We start from the raw sequence: 27,187 nt of genomic DNA, 5'->3' as shown, positions 1-27,187 counted from the left end.
AACATACAAATAAAATCTTACCTTACATCAGACTGTTATCTGATTCGTCTAGCTCAGCTGTGTAAAGCTGTCTTGATGCTACGTTATTGGCCTGGTTTACATCTCGTCAGTCTTATTCGTGTTGAGATGTATATGACTAGAAATAGACATGGTGATTTCTCCATGGTAAAACAAAGGAGACAGAAAGAGAAGGGCAAAGATGAGGAGTATCTGGGGCTGTCGGACGCTGTGCAAGCCTGACAGCCTGAGTTCAGTTCCCAGCACCCACATAAAAGTGGACGGGGAGAACCGACTCCACAGAGTTACCTTCTGAGCTCCCCACATTCGCTATGGCACACGCATCATTGCCCAACACGCACAAGACACAACAGCTTGAAATTTTTTTAATTACTTGTTTAAAAGAAAAGAATAGCTGTAAAGAGAATGAAGCAACCAGAAAAGAAGGCAAAATGATAGGAAAGAGGAAATGAAGGACACCCGGGAGACTCCTGCAAGTGAAAAGAAAAAGTTTGTCCAAATACAAAGGAACCTTTCAGAACTGTGCGTAGAAGACTGATTTACTATGTCCGAGGCTTGCTTTCTGCCATGTGTAACAAACCCAACTGTGGCTTAACCAAACGGGGCTTTACTACTGCTCCAAGAGCAGTCCACGCTCAGCAATACCAAGCTGGTGACCAGTTGCCCCGGGTCAGTGGAGTCTAAGGCTCTCTGCCTTGTGTGTCCTGTGCTAATTCAGTTATGATGACCCCATGAAGGCTGCCCTACTGAAGGCTCCTGTCTATGTTCTTGCCCCTCCCCCAGCCCCCAAAAAAGAAAGAAGCAGGGAGGAAGAGAGGGAGAGATCAAGGAAAAAGGAGCCATGTCTGTGTCCAAAAAGCAAAGCAGAGCTTCCCTGGCAGCTCCCCGTGGAATCTGTCTGTGCTTCATGGCTCAAAACCGGGGCGCTTACTCATCCTTTGCTGCAGGAGAGGCAGCGAAGAAAGAGCAGACAGATACTGGGTGAGCGGGCAGGCGAGCGGGCACCAGGGTCCACCGCTGCACTGTTCCAGTCCTGTTACATTTACCTCCAGTGCCCCATTTTGGGCACTCAGTGTTTTCGTTTCAGCAGACACAACACAAAATGTGCATGGGTACCAAGAGCAGAACACATCTGGCCAGTGGTGTCTGCTGTTCCCCAGCACACTGTGTCACTGGAGAAACCATACATGAGTGCTCCCCTGACCCCAGAGACCTGAGAAGCCATCGTCCCCCCTCCTCTCTACTCTGCACAGCTCCCTCACTGCGGCAGAGCGACCTCGGACCCACACAGCATGCGGTGTCTTTCTTATTTTAGAGTTACAGATAGCAGTGCAGTTCATCTGCTCTTCTGGTCCTCTACCTTCTGAAGCTGTGTACATGCCTCTCTTAGTAACAATTTTGGCTATGCATCCCTTGGATGTATGTTTATTTTTTTGTGTATGTGAATATACATATGCATGTGTAAGCATATGTTTTGGTATGTTAACTTTTTTTTTAAGATTTATTATGTATACACTGTTCTGCCTACATGTATGCCTGCATGCCAGAAGAGGGCACCAGGTCTCATTACAGATGGTTGTGGTCCACCATGGGGTTCCTGGGAATTGAACTCAGGACCTCTGAAAGAGCAGCCAGTGCTCTTAACCTCTGAGCCATCTCTCTAGCCAATGCTGACATTGTTTGTGTACTAAAACAAAGAAAATAGGACACAAGAAGTTAAAGGTATAAAAAAGGAATTAGTAGGCCTTTCCTCACTAGATTGCCCTGTGCCTCCTGTTTTGTATAACACTGGCATAGCTAGCAACTTAAGGGGTCGGTTTTCTGTCTCGTTAGTTTATAAATCATATGTCCAGTTCCTATACTGTGTGGTGTGTACACCCACCTCTTTAGGGACTGTTACACATCTCCCTTAATGAGTTAGCCATCCCTTCCCTTGCCTGGGTGTCCTCCTCCAAGCATGGTGCCTCTGTGTTCCCAGGCTAACCCTTCATCTAGTGCTTACACTCATCGGTAAGACCTTGCTCTAGCCAGGTGGTGGTGGCGCACGCCTTTAGTCTCAGCACTTGGGAGGCCGAGGCAGGTGGATCCCCAGGTTCGAGGCCAGTCTGGTCTACAGAGTGACTTCCAGGACAGCCAGAGCTGCACAGAGAAACCCTGTCTCGAAAAACCAAAAGAGGAAAAAAAGATCTTGCTGTAGCAGAGGCCCTGGCTCTGCCTTCCACTGTCCCTTTGCGTTCTTAGAGCATCTTTCGTCTGTTGAGGAAGCTTCCTGCCTCTCCTCGCTTCTCCGGTCACCCTTACTGTCCCTTGTACCCCCTGCCCTGTTCCTCTCCCATCGGATCCATCTTGCCGAGGGAGCGTCAGTGTCTCCTTCAGTCCTCAGTTTAGGCTCCTGGCAGATCGGGCACAGGCTTTCCTCAGAGTCGTTCTTCCCGTCTGTCACCGCTGGTTCCTTCCCCTGTGGTCCGCAGGCTTGCACCAGGCCCTTCTCAAGGTGTCCTCCTTCTCCATGTCACCTTCTTTTCCTGCCCTTCCTAATTTGCATTTCTAATTATCTCCTGGACACCTCAGAGTCTGAGATAATTAAAGCCAAGTTCTTTTGTGTAGAATCCAGATTCCTCTTTAATGTGCCGTCGTTCACCCAGTTGTTTTCATGGTAAAGTTCAAAGACTCTGTCCGTCCATCACTCGGTCTGTCTCTTCTAATTCCAGACTACCCATAAATGTCTCAGCCCCACGCTCAATGCTCTCCAACCCAGAGAAGCGCTGCGCTCTAGCAGAATAAGGATGGGCTCTGAGACAGGGACGCTTGGGTGCAGAGCCCAGCACGGACAGCTGTGTGGTCCTTGGCTGTGCTGATTAAATTTGCTTTGGGTTTGGGGGATGTTGCTGGCACTCAAACCCAGGGCCAGTCATGCCAGCAAGTACCCTACCACTCTAGTGAGCCACACCCCCAGCCTCTCCGGTGTTCTTACTAGCTGATTTTGGATAACAGAAGCCGCCTCTTAGGATCGATCATTGTTAGGATTTCTGAGTAAATGCTAAGAACCTCTGCCCCCTCAACCGGAGTTAAATGAGCTCCCCACCTGTGTTCTCCCATCCTCACCAGTTTCTGAGTTATAGATGGGTCAGGGCTGAAGGCTCCAATGGTTTGTCTTTCCTTTAAGAAGCATTGACACTGGACTAAGGTGGTGCGGTGGTTAAGAGTGCTTGCTTCTTCCAGAGAACCAGAGTTCCATTCCTAGCACCCACATTAGGTGGCTCCAAGGGATCTGATGCTCTCTTCTGGCCTCCTGGGTACCCACATGCATACACAGACAGACACACACAAATACAAAGCAGTCTTTAAAAATTAAACTTTGAAAGTGCTTTGTGTTGGTTCTGGGAATAAAGTAGTGGTATGTGTACTTGACTCTATGTATCCGTACAATTCAGAGAGTGAAGAGGCAGGAGTAGGCCAGGATTCCAGGACAGCAGCCTTGAGCTGGAGCTCCCTGTAGAAAACCTGCATGAGCGGGCATACTGTCTATAAAGCCGCTCTGTGCTGTCGGCCTCATCTGCGGGGCCTCATCGCTGTTCCTAAAACACAGGAGTAGGTGCAAGGTTCTCCTTCCTTCACCCCTGCTAAATAAGCCTTGGGTTCTGTCCTCAGTACTGCATAAACCCAGCATGTGGCATGGCTGTAAACAGCATCCTGGAGGTGGAAGCAGGAGGATCGCAAGTTTAACTGTTTTTGTTAGACTGTGTAATGTTTAAAAGTATGATTTTAAGCATTTGGTCACCTTTGGATTTTTTTTTTTTTCCTTAGCACCAAGGATGATTGCTTCAATGTCAGCATCCAGCCTCCTGTTGGGGAACTGCTCTTACCTGTGGCCATGTCAGAGAAAGACTTTAAGAAGGAGCGAGGTGAGAGCTGACTACGTTTTGCTAGAAAGGTCTGCACTACACGGTATACGCCTGTGCTTCCAACAGGCTTGGGGGTTTCCATGCACACCCAGCCAGCAACAGGCCAGCACACTTGCCATTTGCTCTAATGCGTGCACTCATACTTTAAAAGTATGTGTTTGTGCGTGTTCCTGGCAGGACTGGAAATCGGTTACTGTGTCTTTGCAGTGATAGGCTGATCTTAACCAGCTGCTCAATTCTGAGAGTTGTTCTGTAGCCCTGTGCTATGCTCGTGTGCTTGAAATTCCAGGAACTGGAGACTCCCTGATGCTCTTTCTGCCACTGTAAACCCGTGGTCTGCAGCGTTTGTTCGTGCATTGTTAGAAAGTCGTTCTCCGTCTCCTTCCTCCTAACGTGCCTTTCCAGATACACAGTAACGCACTTTACCCTTCAGACTAAAGCCCTAAGTATACTGTTGAAAGACTTCTATTTTCGTTTGACTGAATTCTATTAAAGAAATGCTTTGACTAAGTCAGATCTGAAAGATTTTAAAATATACACCAAAGAAAATACTTGCAGCAGACTGCAGGTATTAATATTGTACTTGCCCAGAGTGAAGCATGCTTTCTAATGAAAGTGAGGGCCTGTTTGTGTATGGATACGGGGAAAACAGTGATTTTAGATGTCTGAGTACATGTTCATAAAGGTAGGGTTTCTTTAAATGCTGTCATCGGCAATGTGTAAACGTTGATGTGAGCCTCGGTTAGTTTTCTCTCTGGAGGGTATAATCAAAGATCCTTTTATCTGGAGGTCGTTCAGTCATATCCCTCACTCTTCCAGGAAGACTGCACACACAGCACTCCCTAGCTGAGGAGAGGCCATGCTTCCTGAGAAGGTCAGAGAGACCTGTTGTCAGAAACATCCCACCACGAAAACCTCAGACAACCCTGTCAATAGAGCATCTTCTCCTACCTCAGTCCTGGTTAAGTGGGTTTTTTAAAAAGGGATAACTAAATCCAACTTTGTATTTGTCTCCTTAAAAGTTGAGTATTGCTGTAGAAGAAATTATCTCTGTGGCTTTCTTTTTCCAATGACAAATGAATTGATTCTCGTGTTTGCTATTCTGCCCTTTGCTGGCTAAAGCCTGCCTCCGCTTTACATCTGCTCCGCAAACCAAGGTGAGTGGCGCACCAGGGAGGAAGGCGCCGATTGATGGGGATAGTCGGCCTTCGGGGTGCAGCTCAGGCCTGCACTGCAGATTACTGTATGCCTTTGCTCTCTCTCAGCGTTCCTTTAGAGTACTTGCGGGTTCCATCAAATGTTTTGTACTCGGCTGTGACTGAGGGATTTTTCTCTGACTAGCCATACAGAACCACAAGTGCACGAGAGAGGTGCACACGGAGACTAGCCGCCGTCCTCTGTGGGCTTGTTGCCAAAATTCCTTTTTCTTCTGCCATTTTACTCCTATGGTTGTTGATTATTTGTCTGAATAAATCTGGCAGCTGTTTGCTATGTTTAATAGAGCAGAAAGGCTACTCTGAATAAAGCTATTTGAAAATGTGTTTATATGAAGTATTTGTAAATCCTCACCGGTCTCTTGGCGTTTCTGTATCATTCTCTCTGTCTTCCTGAATTCATCCTTTGATGTGGGACTTGATGCTGGCAGATTCACCACAGGCTTTTTTAGTCCCGTCTTTTTAGTTACGGATTTCAGGGGTTTGCTAATAGAGGTCTCAATCCACAACTTTACACATGGATTGGTGAAATGCTCCAGGAAGGGAGCTGGCTTTCACAGAAGACCCCGAAAGATGACTCCCAGAGGGAAATCCTAAACCTAAATGAAAATCACTTGTTTATATTTTGTCAATGTAAAGTTCTAGAAGGTAAGATGTAAGTAATTTGAAGAAACGTGTGTACGTTTTGTTATATGCTAGCTTTAAAACCTGTTTCTACTTTGATAAATGCACTTATTATCTCATTTCACAGGACATATTTTAAGACTCAAAAACTGCATTAAGTGTATTCATTGGGATTTAATTTAAAAATTATAAAGAAGAAACAGGAGGAATCTGGTTCTATTTTATTCCAAAGATATACAAAGCAGTATGTAAAATATTAGAAGTAGTCTCAGCAGACATATTCATATGAGCTACGTTCATATTCCTTAAAACAAAAGCCTTGTTTCCGGTGTACCACCTGTCCCATCACATTTTCTCAGGTGCTGAATATGTGGTCAAACAACAGGAATGTGTCCGGCCGAGTGCTCGATCAGATTGGGCTGTCCTAGATATTGAAAGTGTTATAGTATTCATATTATTGAGCCTTCGACTGGAGTGTGATTTATTAGTTACGAGTTTGGAGCATTGCAGATAGTTAATGAGCTATGTGTGAGAGCCTTTCAATACGATGACGTATACTGAAAAAAATGAGTTTAGTTTCTTCAGACAGTTCTCATTTCAGAAGACTCAGGCCAGTGGTTTATTCCAGGCTGCCTGCTCTCCATCCTTCTCTTCCTGTCATTTAAATTGCAAATCTAAAATTTAGAAAAATCTTTTCAAATAAGATTTCATTGCGTTCCTTGGTTTTCATTTTAGCTATTAATTACATCCGATAAGCCTAAATTAAATCTTGTCTTATACCTCGAGCAAAATGCTGTTACGTTCCCATGAAGCCACAGCCCTTCCCTCTGATAACTTTAAAGTATTCCCTGAACCTTTACTTTTGTACATGTATGGGCAAACATTTAATGATCACCATGGCATATTTTTCTTTCTTGTTAATTTGAAAATACCTGATATATTTTCATTAAGCAAAAATCTCTGGTTTAAGAAAGAAACCTAGAATGCTTGCTTAATTTTATTGTGATTTATGCATCCATCTTAAGGGCTCCTAGCTCGCAAGATGCTAATTCCTTAAATGGTCAGACATTTGCTGTTTTCTGGCCCTTAACTACCACAAGCAATCATATTTGATGCCCCTTAATTAGAGCACCTTCCCCTCCAGCTTCCTTTCCACCTCAGCAATCGAGACAATACATTTGCTTACCACGCTGCTCTCCTAAGTGTTCTTTTGCATGTAAATTAATCTTGATTCAGTTTACACTGTCATGCTGAGTGGTACAAATTGCCTATAACAATAAAACAGCATGAGTTAAAAATAAAGGGGGGTGGGAAGGCAGATTGAATGTGTGCCTTACTCGATAGGATGTTACTTTGCTTTATGCCAATACATTAGCTGACGATAATGAATCTTGTGTTCTGAAAAGCATGGTTTAGTTGATTTTTTTAATTTTACTTCAATGGAGCAGTACCTTGTCTTTTATAGAACAAGTTAGACAAACCATTAATGACAAGAGTGTTAAGGTTAAATATGAAGCAATGCATTCACTTCTCTGAGTGCTATCCATCTTTCCATTTACAGGAGCTTGACAAAAGTACTGGCTCTGTGCAGCATTTCCTTTAATTACATGCTGCGGGAAACAGGCTTTTAACATAAACATAGTTGCATTCATTTATTCAGCGCTTGCTCTCCAATAGAGCTTAATGGAGACGGTTTAAACCCTAAATGAGTACACACATCTCGGCAGTCTTCTGTCAGCCCTGCGCTCCACTTAAAAGCACAGTTTGGCCACTTGTGTAGTTGTTAAAGCTTCTGCCTAATGTTGAAGTTAAACGGCCTAAGACAGAACGTAGTGTTCCTGGGCTCGAGAGTGGTTAGTAAGCGCGCTCCTTGTTGGACGTAGATGGCTCTGGTTTTATCTGATGGATGGGAATAGGGTCTCGGGCAGTGTTGTTAGCCTTTAGTGTCTTTCTCCCGTTGATCAGAGGGACTTTTAAAGTGTTCAGATTTCCTCTGCAATAAATAACTAAAGTGCATACATAGGCTTGGAGGTTAAATAAGGAGGACTGTGTGTAAGTTTTTTGAAAACATGAAATCAGAATTCACCATTTTCATAAATTGTGCACAGTACTGTGCACGTGATCAAATGTCTCCGAAAGTTGTTGTGTTTAATAGACATCATTAGTGTTCATGACTGATGTCACAGATGCAAATAGATGGCATTTCCTGTAATCATTTCAGTTTTTAGCCCAGGTACTAAATTTCAGTATTTTCCCAAGAGTTTGGTATATCACTGAATTGGTTGCCTGAGCGTATCCACATGAAGCTCTGACGTTAGTGGTATGTCTTCTGTCGATTGTGGGGTTTGTCTGTAGGTTTCCTTCACTGAAGTTTCTTTTTCTAATACTGTTAAAATGTCTAGGAGTTTAGAACTGTGTGATTTACATTTTTCTGTTGTCAGACTTCTCTGTTCAGAATCTCCCATGTGTGTTTTGGCTCTAGTTCAGTTGGTCAGACAGATGGCTTTATTGTTGCGTGTAGCTTAGCGCTCCCGTGTTCTAGAACCGACCTCAGTCCCTGCAGTGAGTGTCATTTGGAAGCCACTCACCAGGTCCTGCTGCTGGGGCGGGATTACGGCGTTGGTTGTCAGTCGGCATGGCGGTAGTCTGGGAAGGAACAGGGCAAATAGCAATGCTATCAAGAAGTCAGTACCCGCCCAAGTGAGGTCGAGGCAGTGTACATGACCCTCATCACATTTTCAAAGGGTCTGAAGTTGAAAACTTATTTAAAACTCCTAGGTTTTATCCTGTACTAGTTAAAATCAGATGTATGAAGAATGTTCTGTTTGTTTTTACAGCATCTTACTTTTCCTACACAGTGAAGACTTTTGATCTTAGAAACACTGGTATCATTTTGATTGTATGTAATTACTTTATATATTAAATTCTAAAGTAGTGTCCCTTTCATTGGGAAAAGTTTTAAAATTTGACTGTGAGCTTAACGCTCCCATCCCTTTGACAACAAGACCCGTTGAATGGACTCTTCCTTTGCTGTTCCAGGAACGCTCACTGGAATGAATGAGACCTCCGTCACGGTCATCGCTGCTCCCCAGAACTTCACTCCCTCCATGATCCTCCAGAAGGTCGTGAATGTTGCCAACCTCGGCGCAGTGCCCTCAGGCCAAGATAACGTGCACAGGTGAGCTCACTATGCTGTGGTGTGGGATAGTGTGCACAGTGAGCTCGCTATCCTGTGGTGTGGGATAGTGTACACAGTGAGCTCGCTATCCTGTGGTGTGGGGAAAACGTCTGTGTTCAGAAGCATAATTTCTAACCCACTGTTTCTTTGTCAGTAAATAACCATATGCCTGATGGTCGGCTTGATTGATGGGTTTGAGTCAAAGCCTTGTCCCTTTTTTTTTCTTTTTTTTTCTTTTTTTTTTTTTTTTTTGGTTTTTTCGAGACAGGGTTTGTCTGTGTAGCTTTGCGCCTTTCCTGGATCTCGCTCTGTAGACCAGGCTGGCCTCGAACTCACAGAGATCCGCCTGCCTCTGCCTCCCGAGTGCTGGGATTAAAGGCGTGCACCACCACCGCCCGGCTCCTTGTCCCCATTTTATAACATCCTTCTGATACTGGCATGGCTGCTTCTGAAGGATGCTCAGACAATATCTACATTTTATAATAACTTGGTGGCTTCTTGAGATGCCTTTTATAATGCTGTTAAGAATTTACCTTATTTTTCTGGATTTGAGTTTCTAGGAAAAACTCTTCATGGTCGAGTGGGGCACTGGGCGCTGTAGACACATCCTTCCCCTGACAGGCACTCCCTTAAGGCTGCTTCTGGTTTCTAAGGAGCTGCTGGACAACCAGCAGCCCAAACACAGCTTCTGTGCTCAGACCGAGTACCTCCTCCCCGCCAGGCACCTGAATAAGCACAGCATCCAGGTCCTGTGTCCTGAGAGGCAGTAGCAAGTGTGGCTCCTGTTCGCACTCTGTATACTGGGGTGCCTGTGGCCTCAAGTGAAAGGACAGATAAGAAGAATTACCCCTTATCCACATGGTTATTCAAGAGGCCTTTGTGAGCGCAAAGGAGTCATCACAAACTGTGATGGCATACCTTTGCCACACAGATACCTGCACACAGTGTTTGATGTCCTCTTCCTCATAGAATCCTCAGTTACAGAAGTAAATTTAGACTCAAAAGGGAGTCTAAATTTGGACCTGTTTTGGTCTTTTTGGTTTTTGTTGTTTTCTTCTGTGTCAGCCCAGAAGCAGAAGAGGCTCTGTGTAAAACATGCCATGGGTGGTTTGGGTGTTAGACCTGCGTGCCTGGCCTTGAGATCTGTGGCGGGTCATCCGTTCTCCTTAAGGCCTTACCTTCACCACCTGTATGAAAATGGGTAGAAAGCTAAAGGGGGGGGCGGAGGGGCGGCAGACCCGAAATCCTGGGCCGGCTACAGAAGGACAGTAGCCTGCCCTCTGCAGAGCTGAGAGGCCATTGTTCACAGCTGCCTGATTGCTCTGTGCTCTTGGGGCAGCATCAAGTTGTGTGTGCTACTCAAAAAGCAGGTATGCTTTGTTTTTATTTTTTGTTCATAGCAAGAGAAGTGGGTGGAACTTCGGGTAAATCCGTTGGGAATGCCGAGGTTTACATTTCTTAATTTATAAGAAGCCCTGTCGTCTCATGGAGGTAGTGATTAAAGTAGGGAAAAGGTCATCACACCGGCCCCATGGTGCAGACTCGGCTGTCTGTCCAGTGATGTTGCTCACCAGGAGAGAAGATAAAGCTTTTTCAGGAAAAGGAGAGCGTTCTGGTTCTGCGTTTTCCGGTGTGATGAGTTTTTCCTTCCTGCACTGGAGACTGCAACCTTGTACGTGACAGGCAAACTGTCCACTGCCGGCCGAGCTGGCCCAGCCCCTGGCTACTTTTGCTTCCCTATGGTTTTTCCCTAATGTTTATGAGTTCCTGAAACTATGAAAATGTAAGGGTGTCTGTCATTGTGGGCTTTAACTCTGGCTTCTTGTGCCTGCCTTGTTCCCTCCGCTCTAGAACGGCAGCAGAGAGCGCTCTGCGGGCATCATAGTCTCCCGTGGTGCACAGGAGACAGAGAGTTTCTCACGGCCAACTTGTGCTTTGGGTCTTGTGTGCGGGTTGTTGGGTTGTGGGTCTTGCTCTTTAGAAAACAAAAGTCAGTCTTGCAGATTTTTATTTCTGAGATGAAAAGAAGTAAAGTTACCTTTTATATTAAGCTAAATAATATGAAAGCTGTCTTCCTACTGGAAGATGGTCTAGGAAGGACACTTAGCATAGTTTTGTTTTTTATTCTACTGACAGAAATAGAGACAGTTTATTACAGAAGAGAAAGGCATGGCTGAGAATGAGGTGGGCTAGAGAGCAGGACTGGTCTGAGATTCAAAAGCCAGTTTTATAATCCTGATTAACACATAATTTTCCTGAAAGTTGTTCTGGAGGTTTGCAACCTCTTGCCAGGTCAAATGACTTTAATTAAAAATCACAGTCAGTGCTAAACTATTACTGCTAATGCAAAGGAGACAGATAACTCAGAACCACTTACTTTATCGTGGAGGTGGCACTCAGCCTTAATGTGCTCGGCCCTCATGTACAGGATCTCATGGTGCTTTTCTGTTTAGTTCCATCATTAATGGCCTGGGTGTGGGCTCTGCAGCCGGGGGGGAGGAGGGTCGATGGGAATAAAAGGTCTATGTAAACTTAATAGATTGTGCTGTCCTAACTTGCCTCTAAGGTCTACTACACCTGAAAATATTTTATGTGTTAAAAAAATATGGCTATATAATGCCATAAATGTTTTTATTTTTTTAAGGCTTCCAGGCCATAAGCACTTCATTATTGTATTTTCTCAATCAAGTTGTTTCAAGTTATTTTTCTGATTATCTAACACTCTGCCATCTTTTGAGTTAATTGTTTATAAAATCTATATCAATGCTTTTCTTCATTTCACTTAAATGAAATAACTTTTGCTGATTACAGTTTAATAACAGAAATTGACAGTGTACTATTTTTTGAGTCATTGTATTTTGTAGCATCTGATGTTATGTTCCCCCAGGGGATGTTGTTCTTCTCTCTAAGCCTAGATAGCATCTGCTGGTGACAATGTTGAAATCCTGTAAGGTTTTTAATGATCCCTGTACTTTTCTCCAAGAGCTCTTTTGAGTTTCTGAAAGACAAGGACCAACCATACTCTAATATTTGTAAACAATAATTGGCTTTAGATTATTTTTTAAATACCAAACATGGAAAGCATTTGACTGTCCCTATTTAAGATACTAAAATTTGTTACATAACAAATTGGCATATGTTCTCCTTAATTTTCAAGATCATTTCTTTCTTGCAGGACTTTTAACAATGCCATTGTATTCTTCCTAACGAGTCAATAATTAAATTCCCATTGCCTTAATTGAAATAGTCTATTACTACAGCTCCCCAAACTTGAAATTCTTTTGTGTTAAACACCAATTTTAAAAATATGTGAGTTCCTAAGAAAAGTAAACCTTGATGAATTTGCCTCAGTGTGGGACAGTATGAAGTAGGAGCTTTCACCGAACAAGTAATAGAAAAATGGTGCTTGTCATTTCAACAGTAATGCCCCTCACTAAGGAAAAGGTACCTGGCCCTGTAATGTAGACTTGTAGTCTCAGTTACTCAGGGGCTGAGACAGGAGGATAGGAAGTTCAAGGCCTGCCTTGGCTACTGAGTGAGTTCAAGGTCGTCCTAGACAACCTAGTATGAGACTAAGTAGAGAGGAAAATGTGAGCTGGGGATGCAACCGAGTGGTAGAGCACATGCATGCTGTGCAAGGCTAGTCACAGAGGGAGGGAAGGGTCAAGTATAAAATGTATGGAATTCACTTCAAAGGCTTTGAACATTTCCTCCATAGTTAATACTTTGAAAGATCAACTGAGAAAGCATACCTACCTTTAGTTTACTCAACAGCTAGTAGCATTAGAAAGGTGGTGTACTGTTGACTGACTGCCTCCTCTGTCTTCCTGTTGGTTTTCTTACTCTCTTAGGAGAAGGTGCGGTGAGAAGAACCTTATCAGGCATCTTAGTGAGTTACCAGCCATTGTGTTGGTCTGCTGTTTCCCAGGTCACAGTTACACTTAGGAACAAGCAGCCTGGGAATCACCCAAAAGCATTTACTAAAAATGTAGTGGAATGGCTTTATTTCTTCTTGTGAAATGTGTGTGATACGCTGTGCATTGTGGGAGTCTTCAATCAGAACTATGAGTAATACATGAGAAGAGCCTGTGAAGGCAGGATGGCCAGCAGTCATAGCATAGGGATGGACTCCACAAAGTCAGGAGTTCATGTGTTCTAAGAGGCTACTGAGGACTAGCCGTAGGAATCTCAGGCTCATCAAGGGCCAGAAAAGATGTCTGAGAAAAATCCAGTGTTTCTGAGGAAAGCTTCTGTCACCAATGTAGTTAGAAACCAAGGGGCCATTGCTCAATTGTACTGGTGCAGTGCAGGTAATTAATGCCCCATACCGAAAATCAGAAACTAAACATCCATCCATAATCCCCAAATCTCTAAAGATATTCTTTGGAAAGAATTAGGTGGGAGACTTTGTGCTGCTTATCCACCTGGAACGTCTATCACTCAGCTTAGCACTTCAGGGACCAGTCCTGGGATGTGCATGTATGCCCAGAGTCCACAGTGTGGGATGGCCTGGGGATGTGCGTGTATGCCCCAGAGTCCACAGTGTGGGGTGCCCCGGGGATGTGCATGTATGCCCCAGAGTCCACAGTGTGGATTGCCTAGCTAGGGAGAGCCACATAGCATGGGTAAAACTACTTTCCTGTGTTTACATAGTTTCATTTCAAAAACAGTCAGTGAGGGAACCTTAGGCAAAGGGGGTGCATACTGAATCTCGGGCCTCACACATGCCTGCTCTCTGCCACTGAAGTTGTTTCCAGCCCCAGGTGAGATGTTCTGTAGGTTCTTTTGTGAGTTAGCTGCAGCCGTGCCTGGAGAGTTCTCGGGTCACTAAGAAAAGGGTGTTTCACCAGTCCTGCACTTCACCATGTTCAGAATTGCGACATTTGCATCGGTATCATATTGTATGCCTTCTTGTCATCTCATGAATCACAGTTTCCCCAGTTGACCGTGTACTGGGAAATGTGATGTTTGGTGCAGACGGACTCTGGGCACCTGCATGCTTCTCTTCCTCCCCCACAGATGTTAATTAGGATTCATTCTCCTTCTGTCTACCCTTTCCTAATTTGAGATTTGTTGACGTATGCACCTTGTGGATGGAAAGACCTTAGTAGGGGAAATGTTTTGCTATTGTTTTCTAGTCACAAATTACTAAGAAAGTCTGCTGTTCAAATTGAGTAGTATACCCATGGCAGTCTTGGTCACTGATTTATCAGTATAAAGTAGTGTAAAGTACAGGTACAAGTTATTTCTTTAATTTCATCCCAGTAAGTCCCATTACCACATAACTGTTTACATGGTATTTATAGGGGATATACTTCTATGTATCTTTTTCTATCTCATAAGATCTGTCATGAGTCTCTTGAATGGACATTCGCTTCTTGGTGAGGGGCCTAATAATTACCTTTCTCCCATCTTTATGTTGATTAAACTTGTGATAATGTAGTGAGTTTGTAGGGGTTTGTTCTGTTTGTTTGGTTTCAGTTCTGTTTTTTTTGTTTGGTGTGGTACGGTATGGGGTGTTTTGTTTGTTTTAAGATAAAGCCTTGCCTATAGCCTGGGCTGGCCTGGAACTTGCTTTAGCCTCAGATTATAGGTGTGCGCCACCACATCTGGCTCCAGGATACTGTTTTTGTTTATTGATTGTTTTCTTTTCTCGTAGACTCTCCAGGAGATTTAAATTCCACATGATTTTTGAGGGTTGTAGTGAAAGCAGTTTTTGCTTAGCCTGTGCTCCGAGAGTACTGCCAATCCCTGTTTAATCTGCCCTGAAACAAGGGGTTATCTAAACACCTGTTGATGTAATGGTATCTGACTGAGTCTTTTCTCCAATATGACACCTTTTGAGTCCAGCAGAACCGAGAGTTAGGAAACCATTAAGTGAGCCACGCGCTCTCCGCCGGCCGGTGACTGTCCACTAGAGGGCAGAACTGCTTTTGGATCTGCCTGGGCCTCCTGGCTCAGAAGCAGCATCTCATTTGAAAACAAACGCAGACCTCAGTGAATTTTACACAGAAAGCCAGTCTGAATATTTCACACCTAACCAAACTGCACAGCCGAGTCCTCCTCTAAAATGTTCTGTATTTAACTTTTCATTTCTTCATGAGTGAGGGAATAGCCTTCTAATGCAGCAGTTCACTAATGAGAATAAATAGATGTCTTCATGTAAAAAAAATAAATAAAAGAAAGGTGTTCTTCTGTTGACAGTTTTGTCAGGGATCAAAGAAAGGGGGTAAGAATTGACCTTACTGTGTGGTTCCTTGTTAACACCGTCTCGTCCCACACCCTACCAAGCAGATGCTGTGGCAGGTTGGGGGCCTTGTGTTTTCTTTGGGAAGTGCACTTAAGTTTTAGCTTTTCTGTACAAAGAGAGAGAACCCATCACTGACCTGATGGGCTGGGGTGATTTTTAGACCATCTCTCATGATTAGACTAGGAACCCACGTTCTGAGGGAAGCCTATTCCCTTCACTCCTTTCGTCTGTGTGCTAGAGAGAAGCATCCCCAGGTCTCCAGATCAGGTTTTAAAGTGCTTGTCTCAGATTCTCTCAGTTTTAATCTCGTAAATTTTTCTTAATAGTATAATGGTCTTAACTTTAAATGTAATTTTATAGTCAGCAAAATAAAATTCCTTGCCACATACAGAATCTCTATCTGTTTAAAATCTCGGTCTATTTAAACAGTATTAAGCCAAGGCAGTAAAGATTTACAATTTTGAATCCTTTGGAAAATAATATTCCAAATCTCCATGCTGTGGTATTGGTGTTTAGGACCCCATTCAAGCCAGGCTTTCTTACATATAATGATTGTGCGACTTGATTACACATTTGTCAACTTTGGACTAATTATTTTTATACAGCTAGGGCAGGGCACTGCATCTTGTGATCGCCTCTCTTACTAATAGGATTCTGTCTGCTTCAGCGGGCAGTAATTGAAGGCTTCATGTACAGAGTCGGAAAAAAAGTTTTAGCCTGAGTGGGCCATTGTCACAGCTTCTGATAACCAGTAGAACAGAAAGCACAAGAAAATTGAACTCAGAATAGAAAAACCAGAAAGCAGGAAGATTATCCAAGAGAAGAAAAAGCATGTCGTCAAGCTGTTGTTACGTGCAGCGAGTCTGCTTCTGCATAAGGAGCTCGTCGGTGGGTGCTGGGAGTCGAAGGCAGCCTCTCAGAGACCTGCATTCATGTGCCGTTGCATTTACTCCTAAGAACAATTGAGCTGTGGCTCGTCCTTCCTTTGAGGGGGGGGAAAAGAACATTTATGATCCATAGCCAGTTTCTCACAAATGTAAATGAATTGCAGACGATATATCTATTCAGAATTGATTGTTAGTGACCAGTTTCATCATTCCAACAGTAGTTAGAAAATAACTTCTTAAAAGAGTGGGTTTTTGTTTTTTGTTTTTTGTTTTCTCTCATTTAGGGCACAGCCTGAGCTTGTTTGGGCTTTTTCTTGAATCTTAAAGGTTCAAAAAAGACTAAATGTCAATTGCTAGAGATAACAGACAAGACATTTAGTAAGATGTCAGACAGATACATCCCAACAGTTTTACCTTCCCAGCTGATTATAAACAGTGAGTGCTTAATATTAGGATGAAATGAATAACATTTAGATGTTGTCCTTTTAATAACGTGGAGCCGTCGTACACAGTTCATCTCTGCGTGGCGTCACTCTGGTCCTTCTATGTGGGGTCCTGGTTTCCAGGGTGATTGGTCTCTCGGAGGTCCCTCCCTGTTACAGCTCTATTCAAAAAGTTTTCATACTTTTCTTTACTGGTGACTTCGGAAAGAGTAGGTAGACAATACTTTAATTTTTTAATCTATAAGAGCGAGGATTAAAAATATGACAGAATTAAGTCAGGATGCTTTGTCTCACAGAATACACAAAGTAAGCACATAATTTTGAAAGGAGAAAATCTTTCTTAAGGTTTCTGGCATAATGATAGGTTATACTACACATGCTAGGTGAATAGGAAAATCATCTGTTGACTGATAGAAACAAATATTGAGTGTGTTTTTGCATCTGTTGAGAAACTGTATGTGACCTGGATTCAGAGTGCTGTGGTTTGAACCCCTGCTCTGCCATGTGCTGGCCCTGTGTACCAGGTAAGTGCCTCCAGTTCTGTGGGCCTCAGCCTCCTCCGTACCCCCATCTCTGTCAGTCCCCTGCCTCATCGGGTCAGATGAATTTGTGTGAGTAAGTACTTCACACCCACCTCTGGTCACAAGGCATAAACAGTAGCTACTTTACAGTGACCAGAACTTTACCTGCCTTCTGAAAAAAAAAAAAAAAAAAGTCACAATAGGACCTAGTTTGAGGCCAAGTACTGAAGACCTGATGTCACCCGTCAAATTTAACGTGTCTTTACAAGCAGGGTTTCTAGCTATTGTTTACTAACTAGTATTCTTCCCATAACTGTAACTTAAATATATGCTAAAACATGGCCTGTTGAGAATTTAAATGATAAACAGCGTTGGGGAGTGGGTTTGCCTCCTTGGACCCAAAAAGCCAGTTGTAACCATGCGATGTTCCAGTGAAACCCGTTCTTTTTGAACTGAAGTGGGCGTGTCAGAACATCCGATCTCCGGTTCCCCCTTTAACACATCATTTTCAGCCCGTGTGCTGCAGGAGCACACCCCTGCTGGAGAGGCAGCGGCTCACGGGTTGGTTGCTAGGGTGGTCTGTGCTCTGCCTCTGCAGTCTAAGCAAACGCCTCCGCTTCATGTTCCTGCTCTTCCAGGCACTGAGAAATTCATAACAGGATTTGAAAAACATGCCCACGATACCAATTTTAATCTCTGTAAACATACTAACGCTTGTCTCTGCCTAGTTGGTGTTATTGTGACATTAACTCTTTAGGTTTTGAATGGAAGAGAAATAAAATGTACCTTGGGGCTATACAGCCCTGAAATTCACATGGTGCATTGTGCTCCTATTCAGGCATAATCTCCTCCTCTGAGGTCCCCAGGCACAAGTGTTAAGTAAATAAAGGGACTAAGAAGACTATTGTTTACATAATTATAACCCTGTCAGAAATAGAGACCTCTGTTGAAATATTTAGTGAAAGAATAAAAGTATGGTGACCAGATCTATGGGGGAAGTTGAGTAGATGAATGGAGCCATTGTGTCTTAGCAAACTACAGAAATATCTTTCTCCTGTGAAGCTGTACAGCCTCTGAACTTTAGACAAGGGGCTGGAGAAATGGCTCAGTAGTGAAGCACGCTCACCGAGTTTCCAGAGGTCCTGAGTTCAATTCTTACAACTGGCTGTAACTTCATCATCAGGGGACCCCACCCCTTCTTCTAGATTTGGTAGGTCTACACACACACATGCGCATAGACCCACACAGACACATAATCTGTAAATTTAGACAAGAGAAACGAATGAGTAAGGAGCCATAGGAGGTGAGGCAGCAGCCCATACTCACAAAGGGAAGTGAGGTGGCCTGGTGCCTAATCTCTGTGCAAACAGATACGGATGTAAAGCTTGTAAGAAACCTCCTTAGAAACATGGCTGGGTTACACTCCTAAACTGGTTCACTAACGTTGCTTCTCTGCAGGACTGCCTCTCCAATTCCTACCAGTTTCCGGCATGTTTAAAGATAGGTGGAAATGATTGGAAAGGTTGCTGGCATGCTTCGCCAGTGAGCCATTAGCTACATCATTTTACTGTGTGCTGTCAAAGTGTGGTTCGTATTTTCAGCCAAGTCGGACAAGTCTATCTGTTTTTCTTTTCGTTGAATTATTCTAATTGTTGAAGAACTAATTCTCATCATTCTGTTTGGGCCAAACATGGCTTGTTAGAATCTTAAAAGGAAGAAGAATCTAATGTGTTAGATAAGATCTTGATGTCATTTTTAAAAACTCAAAAAAGAAATTACTGTTCATTTAAAGAGAATCTGCTTCCTGCTTAAGTGGCTAATATTTTAATTAAGTCGGGAGTGAAGTTTTTCTGAGTGCCTCCTGATAAACTCCTTCTTTTATGTTGATGGTAATTAAACAGATCCCTGAGGATACTGCAGACTCTGTGCAGGACCCGTGCTAATTGTCAGACATGAGACACTGACCAGTTGGTTTGCTCTTGAATAGCCCGCAGCATGCTGTCAGCGCGGCAGTTTTATTTTTAGGTATTGGGAGCTGTTGTCGGGGCTAACTGGGTGCCATTGTGGCTAAAGATGTTGCGCAAATTGAGGCAGATGGCTCAGATTCAGACACGTGTCATCCAGAGAGGGGAAAGGGGATCGGCCCTGCAAAGTGGGGTCACAGCAGGTCACGGACCTGCTCCACACTTGTTAGTGTTTTCAAAAGCTCCTGTGCAGCAACTTTGTTTTTCTCCAGTCATCCCTGCAATCAGACCCCTCCCCCCAAAATGTGCAGAACATGGTCCGTGAGGAAGAGATGGACGCATAGAGGGGCGGCCAGCCTCCCTCCCAGCCCGGAGCCCACTGTGCATGCAGAATGAGGGAGCCGGATTGACAGAAGTTCATTGTGCCGCCGCCACCGGCAGCTTTTCACTCCATTGCAGTGTTAAAGGGCTAGGTTTCCTTTAATTCCGTGTAATTAGTAGGTTCTTCGTGTCTTGGAATTTAGTGATAGCACATTAGACCTCAACGTCCCTCGGTTGTATCCTAAAGCAAAAGAAGGATCTAATGCTCTGAATATTAAATGGGGGTATTGGGTAGCACTTGGCTGTCATGTGACTTTGTTTCATGTCACCATTAACAGTAGAGATTGAATTTGAATTTTTTAATGTACATAAAATTATCTAACTTCTTGCATAATCATTTTCAGATATGAGGAATTAAAATTCCAAGCTCTTTGAGAAGGTACCTTTCCTTAACATGTTTTAAAAATAAAAATGTGGCAGCATATTTAAAAAGGCATGGTAAATGTTAACTGTCGAGTTAGTGGGTGTTTCCTAAGTATATCATAAGGAGAATGCCCTCATACATCTGCCATTCAAACCAGTAAGTGAAGCAGGCTTTTCTTTTTCTGTCTGTAAACTACACTGAAGTGGCCTGCGGGTGGTGAGCCTGGGCTGGGCGGTTCAGTGATTTTCCTAAAGGATGCTTGCCTTTAGGTGTAGGGCAGTAGAGAACCTTCAACCGATTATTCCAGTTAAGAAAAAGAGTTACTTTAAACCTATTTGAACATATGCTGTCTCCTCTTTCTCCCTCTCAGGATAAAAGGTCTCTCTCTTACTTTTTCTTGCAGGTTTGCAGCTAAAACTGTGCACAGTGGGTCATTGATGCTCGTCACTGTGGAGCTGAAGGAAGGCTCCACAGCCCAACTTATCATCAACACCGAGAAGACCCTGATTGGCTCTGTTCTGCTGCGGGAGCTGAAGCCTGTCCTGTCCCAGGGGTAACCTGCTTACATCTGGACTTCAGGATCTGGCACACAACAGAAGTGCCTGGCGTCCACTGCTGCCGCCTTTCATTTATAATAATAGCCCTTCCATCTGGAGCGGGGCGAGCGCACTCCTGACATTCTTGTCTCCTGCTTTAAAATGCTGCTGTGTATCTATCATGTATGCAATCCTCTCCCTCCTCGCTTTGCTGACCAAAGAGCATACATACTGTCAGTCTGTCCGACTCCGGAGGCCAGGCAGCGTTCCTCCACCACCACTTCTCTGGGCCTCATCTTCCTTCTGGTTTCTGAAGATGATGGACGTGAGTCAGACACTGAAAGTGCCCTGGGAATCATCCCTCCTTCAGCAGTAAACAAAAACTAGTGAGGAGATCATCTCAGTGGCCTCTCAGCTTGGTATATGAAAAGGAGATAGCATACTTTTTTTAATTAAATGCAAAAAAGTGGGCTCTGTAAAATTCCATTCTTTGAACTTCCTCACGTTGTAATTGGTTATTGACGATTGTCATCATGAAGTTACTCCTGAATACTAAGATAAATAAACTAACATTTGCCTCTCCTGACCCTCACTGGCTGAACTGCTTTGTTCCCAAGTAAGTATTTCTGGCCACACTGTGGAGACTCACTGGGCTCAGTTTGTTAACGACAACCTGCTCCCAACAAGGTCAAGTGTCTTGTTGGGCTTGCTCTTCTCTTTGCTTCTCTGAGATGGGTTTCACTGAGCAGCCTGCTCTGGCCTTAAACTTGAAATCCTCCTGCCTCTGCTCCTGAATGCTGGGATGACAGGCATGCATCAGCACTTAGCTCTCTAAACTAGATAAATTTTCTAATTGTGCTACAGAGTGGTTAATAAGTGCTTAGTAACAAAACAAAAGCTTTTGTGTGTACAGTAAAACAGTTTCAATCTTAGAGCCCTGATTACCATGTCTGCTACACCTGCTAAATAAATCCTGACTTTCATTTTTCCTTTAAAAGTCTTGGTGCCCGCCGGGCGGTGGTGGCACAGGCCTTTAATCCCAGCACTCGGGAGGCTGAGCCAGGCGGATCTCTGTGAGTTCGAGGCCAGCCTGGTCTACAGAACGAGATCCAGGACAGGCACCAAAACTACACAGAGAAACCCTGTCTTGGAAAAAAAGAGTCTTGGTGCTCAACTCCTGTCAAAACTAACTAGTACACAGTTGATGATATGCTATTAAGACTGTATGATCCAGATATATTAGCATCTTTCTATAGGTTTATTTGCTAATGTAAGCAAGTAACCATCTTCATCAAATTTGTTCTGTATGAATCGGGAAACTTTTCTAATGCTTTTATATTTTGTCTTTGTTGCTGTTGCTGTTCAGACAATCCCTGGCTGGCCTAGAACTGGCTATGTAGAGCAGGCTGACCTCAGGCCTTCTCTGATCCTCCTGCTCCACCTCCCAAGCATTGGGCTTACCGATGTGCAGCAGCACGCCTGGCTGACAGACCTTCCTGACACAGGTGAGGGTCTGGAGTAACCCTGGTCATTAGTCCCCTGTGATTAATGCCACAGAGACGACAGTTCAGTTCTCGACATCCTCTCACTATGTTGATGACGCTGGCTGGTCAGCCACTTCTGGACTCAAGTGATCTCCCACATCAGACTCAAAAGTAGCAAGGACTGTGGACATGTGCCGTCAAGCAGTCAGCAGTAATTTTTAAATTTATTTTTATTACTTTTAGTTATGTGTATTTATGGGAGGAGGAGGCTGCATTTTGCCTTCAGAGGCCAGACGTATGGGATCCACTTGGGGCTGGAGTTACAGGTACCCTGAGCACTGATGTGGGTGCTGGGAATTAAACTCAGGTCCTCAAGAAGAGCGTATGCTCTTCCCTGCTGAGCTGTGGTGTTGGGGTTTTTTTATTTGTTTTGTTTTTTTGTTTTTTTGGCTCTTTTGGGGGGCCCACCACCCAGCTCCCAAATAAATCACACATGGAGGCTTAGTCTTAATTATAAATGCCCAGCCTTAGCTTGGCTTGTTTCTAGCCAGCTTTTCATAAATTATCCCATCTATCTTTTGTCTCTGGGCTTTTCCCATTCTCTTCTGTAAATTGTACTCTTACTCTGTGGCTTGCTATTCAGCTGGGTAGCTGGTCCCTGATGTCCTCCCCTTCTCTGGCTGCTGCTTTCTCTTCCTCCCAGATTTCTCCTTCTGTTTATTCTCTCTGCCTGCCAGCCCTGCCTATCCTTTCTCCTGCCTTGCTATTGGCTGTTCAGCGCTTTATTAGACCATCAGGTGTTTACAGGCACGGTAACACAGCTTCACAGAGTTAAACAAAAGTAACACACCTTAAAATAATATTCCACTGCAGAGCTGTAGCTCCAGTCTAATGAGAATGACTTTTGAAAGAAAACAGAAGAGGGCACATTGAAATGCAGAGCAAACAGACTGTAGAAAAACTGCATTTTTAAGCTTATACAATGGAGAGAGTAAACAAGATGATTAAAATCTCTATTCTTAGTCAGAAATACACCTGTAATGTCAGCAAAGCTGAGATGGGAAGATTGCAATGAGTTCCAGGCCAAAAAAACAAACAAACCCAAAAACAAATTTCTGCTCCCAAAATAGAGCAATGACTCAGAGTGAAGAGAATGGCCCCATGTCACATGGTCACAGTGGTCCTGTAAGGTTTTGTCACCCAGTGACATCATACCCATGTTGTTTTGTGTAAGAACACTGTGTTTGCACAACGATAAAGCATTTCTCAGAACACTTCTCTGTTGCTAGGCAACACCTGCCCATGTTGCTCTGGAAGCCCATGTTCTCTTCACTCTGGGACGTTGGGTGATGTAGCCGTCCTGACTCCCAGAATCCTCTTTGTCGGCTGCAATTCCATCAGCATCCCCATTAGGAACCCCGTTTCTCAGAACCTTAGATTTTGAGTAACTTTTTGTTATCAGGCTGTTTTCTGGAGGGGAGATTAATGTCATCAGTCAGAAGGGAAAGTGCATGTTACGCCATAGGAAGGTTCTTAGTCGTCTTAGGGCACTCATCTTTGAGAAAGAGTCATGTTTTTATACTTTATAACTAAGAATTTCTGTAGGGCTTTACTTTTGAATAAGAACTTGTGGCTGCCTACTTTCATATTTAAAATCTGTGTTCGGCTGGGGATATAGCTTACAGTGGTTCCCAACCTGTGGGTCATGACCCCTTTGGGTTCATGACCCTTTCACAGGGATCACCTAAGACCATCAAAGGAAAACAGATATTTACACTACAGTTCATAACAGTAGCAAAATTCGAGTTAGGAAGTAGCAATGAACATTGTATGGTTGGGGTCACCACGACATAAAGAGCTGTATCAAAGGGTTGCAGCATTAGGAAGGTAACGACCCCCGCCTCCCGATCCTGGTGACCTGAGTTCCCATCCCTGGAACTCATAGAGGAATCCAGTCCAGTAGTACACAGCTGCATCCCAGCACTCCTGCGTGAATGATGCAGGGGTAAAGATAGGAGAAGCCTGGAAGCTTGCAGGCCGGCTAGCTCAAAGCACCCAGTGGAGACAGAAACAAGGTGAAAGGCTAGAACCAACTAGAAGTTGTCCTCTGCCCTCTGCCCTCCACATACCCACTGCCCTGGTGTGTGCACTACCCTGCAGCACTTGCACACGCGCGTGCACACACACATTTGGGGGGGGTGTTTTAAGTTGACACAAACTGGAGTCACCTGGAAAGAGAAAACCTCAGCTGAGGAATTACCTTCTTCACATTGGCTGGCCTTGGAGCATGAACGTTGGATAATTTGTTGATTGACGTGGAAGGGCCCAGCCCACTGCATGCATCACCCCACAGTGTCTCTGCCTCAGTTGCTGCCCTGACTCCCCCCAGGATAGACCGAGCAGGGCACGTACACTGAATAAACCCTCACTCTCTGGAGTTGCGTTTTGGTCAGTTTTCCTCACAGCATAGAAGATAAAGTGTAGCTTGAGTTTTCCTGCCTGGCCCACAGTCAGGACAAATCTCTCTCACCTGCCAGTCCCACAGCCTCTCAGACCTGACCAAGTAAACACAGAGACTTACATTGGTTTCAGACTGTATGGCCGTGGCAGGCTTCTTGCTAACCGTTCTTACAGCTTAAATTAATCTATTTCCATTAATCTATGCCTTGCCACATGGCTTGTGGCTTACCGGCATCTTCACAAGCTATTTCTCATCGTGGAGGCTGGCAGTGTCTCTCTGACTCAGCCTTCCTCTTCCCAGCTTTATTCTCCTCCTTGCCCCGCCTATACTTCCTGCCTAGCCAACGGCCAATCAGTGTTTTATTGATTAATTATTGATTAATTAGCAACACATTTGCCATACATCCCACAGCAATAAAGTAGACCACACAGAGGTTTTTTTAAATATATGTTAAATCAATAAATAGTATGAATCAGTTGGTAGTAAAATGGAATTTATCTGTAATATAAGCTGCCAGCTTAAATGATTTTGCCATTGATAGTTTAAGAATATTGAGATTTTTTTTTCACATAAATGAAATCAGAAAGTGACAGATGTCCCGAGCCTCAGGTTTTGTCTTTTTGTGACAGCGCTCCCAAGTCCTTGCCACATATTCCCTTTAACTTGGTCATAATTGTGATTACCTTTAAACTGTCCCATGAGGTAGAGTTAGTCAATGCTGAAGTCTTAATTCTAGCTGTATTGTGTTTTTTTTATTTCAATGTTCCCTTAAAGGGACACTATATGTACACCCGTCTTGAAGGCTATTCCTCAGAGTAATTCATACTGTCTCTCATTTGGTGCCAATCCATTTCTTTTGTTTATTATCAGGGGGAGAGTTAGTTTAATCCAGAAGAGGATGGAAACAGTGAGCACATTAGGTTTGGAAACTGTGCACTCAACACCTCCCCCTCCCCCTCCCACCTCTCCACCCTCAACCCCTGTGTGATCATCTGCAAACGTATAACTAGAGTAACTACCAAGTTTGCCCGAACATGTGGCCTGTGCTTCCATTGAGAATAGACTTGTTCTGTTCCAGAGAGGGTAAGAATTCAGAATACTGAGTAATACAAAGGGGTAAAAAGAAAACGGAAAACGGAAAACGGACCAGCTGAAAGAGAACTTAAGGTCTTTCATCTCCGTTCCTTCTCAACCGGCTCTCTGATCGTGAAGCAGATTGTTTAAGGGAAGAAAATGTTCTGCCCAAAAGAGGGTTCGCAGGAGCCTCGTCATCCGGCACAAAACTCACAGCCTCACTGCTCCCTTGTCTGTCTAAAGACTGCATTGAGCTTCGTCATGTGTGTGATCTTAACACACACACACACACACACACACACACACGCACACACGCACATACATCTCTCCAAGAAACCTACCTACACTTGGGCTGGCCAGATGGCTCAGCAGGTAAAAGTACTTGCCCTCAATCCTGATGACCAGAGTTTGATCCCTGGGACCCACATAGTGGACAGAGAGAACCAACTTCTGAAAGGTTCATCAGACCTGCACAGAGTGGCACACATGTATGCATACCCGTACATAAGTAAGTACATATAATTAAGAAAAAGAAACCTATACCAACATCGGCAGTAAATGGCACTAGGCTGGACAGTGGTGGCGCATGCCTTTCATCTCAGCGCTCAGGAGGCAGAGGCAGGTGGATCTCTGTGAGTTCAAGGTCAGCCTGGTCTGGTCTACAGAGTGAATTCCAGGACAGCCAGGGCAACATGGAGAATCCCCGTCTCGAAGAAAAAAAAAATAGCACTAGGGGCCATCCCCACCTTAGTGAGCCCTGGTTTGCCAACACTGCTTCTTACATGCCGATGCGGAGATGCCTTCCTCAGACCCTGGCACAGCTCTGCTCCGGCTGGCGGGCTGGCCTTCGGTGACTTCCTCATTGCCCATGTCTGAACCGTCTTCCTGTTCCCCTCTGCTTCCACCTCGACTTCCCATGCTGAGAAAGTCTCACTAGGCGTTTTCACTATTTTCCTGATTTGGAAGAAAAACAAGTCACATAACAGTTATGTTGTAAGCTGAGGCTGGAACAGTAATTAACAGAAAAGCCTGCCCTTGGATGGACTTGAGGACTCTTTTCTGGGGCTTCCCTGTCACCATCCCTTCTTTATGTGTTTGCCCGACAAGCAGTGTTCACTACCAAACGTGCTTTGCTCTGTTTGGGCCACTTGCTTTTTGTTTTGGTGTTTATCTTCTTTTTTCCTTCTGCCACCGTGTTACGGAGCGAAGAGAATTCTCTGCCCTGACTACTGATCATCCGAACAATAAACTTGGAACAGCTGTGAAGGCTGAGGTGGTGTGTGAGGACTGCCAGGAAGCAGCAGAGTGACTGCCAAGTCGCACCTGAGTCACTGGATCAGTGACGGGAGGGCTCCACTGAGGCAGTGGTCTAGGTCCTCAGAAGGGTACGGGATTTAGGAGAGAAGAAGTTTGCGGGTACGGAATAAGAATATAATGTCTGCGCTGGGGCTGTGTCTTAGACGATGTTAAAGCCTTCGTACAGAAAGCATTGTTGGCATGTGCCAGGGTATGTTCCAAATGTCTTGCCTAGCCCCCCTCCCTGCCCCCACTCATCCCCGTTGGCAGTTTAGAGGAGGAATGGGTGGCTACAGTCCCTGAAGGAGAATGTGAGCTCTGCTAATAGCTGAAGGCAGAAGCCAAAGTCCAAACCCACTGAGCAGGAGGTTGGGAGAACCAAGCCTTCAGGGCTGACTTTCAGCTGCAGACTGATTGCACATACTTCCTTGGACATGCTAATTTTCTGTGAGTCATTTTGTCTTTGGGGAGCCAGTTTTACATGGGTAGTCCCTTGAACATCTGATCACTAGCTGATGCAGTCAACCTGTGTGTGCACTAAAGAACCTAGACCCTCATCTGAGAGTGTAGCTCAGTAGTAGAGTACT

At 44.3% G+C, this 27,187-nt stretch overlaps 1 protein-coding gene across 1 annotated transcript in view; it reads left to right on the top strand.

Annotated features, from left to right (window-relative positions):
• Ap3b1 (adaptor related protein complex 3 subunit beta 1) overlaps positions 1–20,871 on the top strand; it is a 213,997-nt gene extending 193,126 nt beyond the window's left edge. The window contains exons 25-27 of the mRNA XM_059276349.1: positions 3,826–3,923; positions 8,801–8,939; positions 20,153–20,871. Of these exons, the coding sequence (XP_059132332.1) occupies positions 3,826–3,923; positions 8,801–8,939; positions 20,153–20,306 (391 nt within the window). The 3' untranslated portion in view covers positions 20,307–20,871. The remainder of the gene's footprint in view (positions 1–3,825; positions 3,924–8,800; positions 8,940–20,152) is intronic.
• The last annotated feature ends 6,316 nt before the right edge of the window (positions 20,872–27,187 follow it).

The sequence above is a fragment of the Peromyscus eremicus genome, chromosome 11, assembly GCF_949786415.1.
Source record: "Peromyscus eremicus chromosome 11, PerEre_H2_v1, whole genome shotgun sequence".
NCBI lineage: Eukaryota > Metazoa > Chordata > Mammalia > Rodentia > Cricetidae > Peromyscus > Peromyscus eremicus.
Note: the sequence above shows the minus strand (reverse complement) of the source record. Positions and strands in the feature narration are given on the sequence as shown.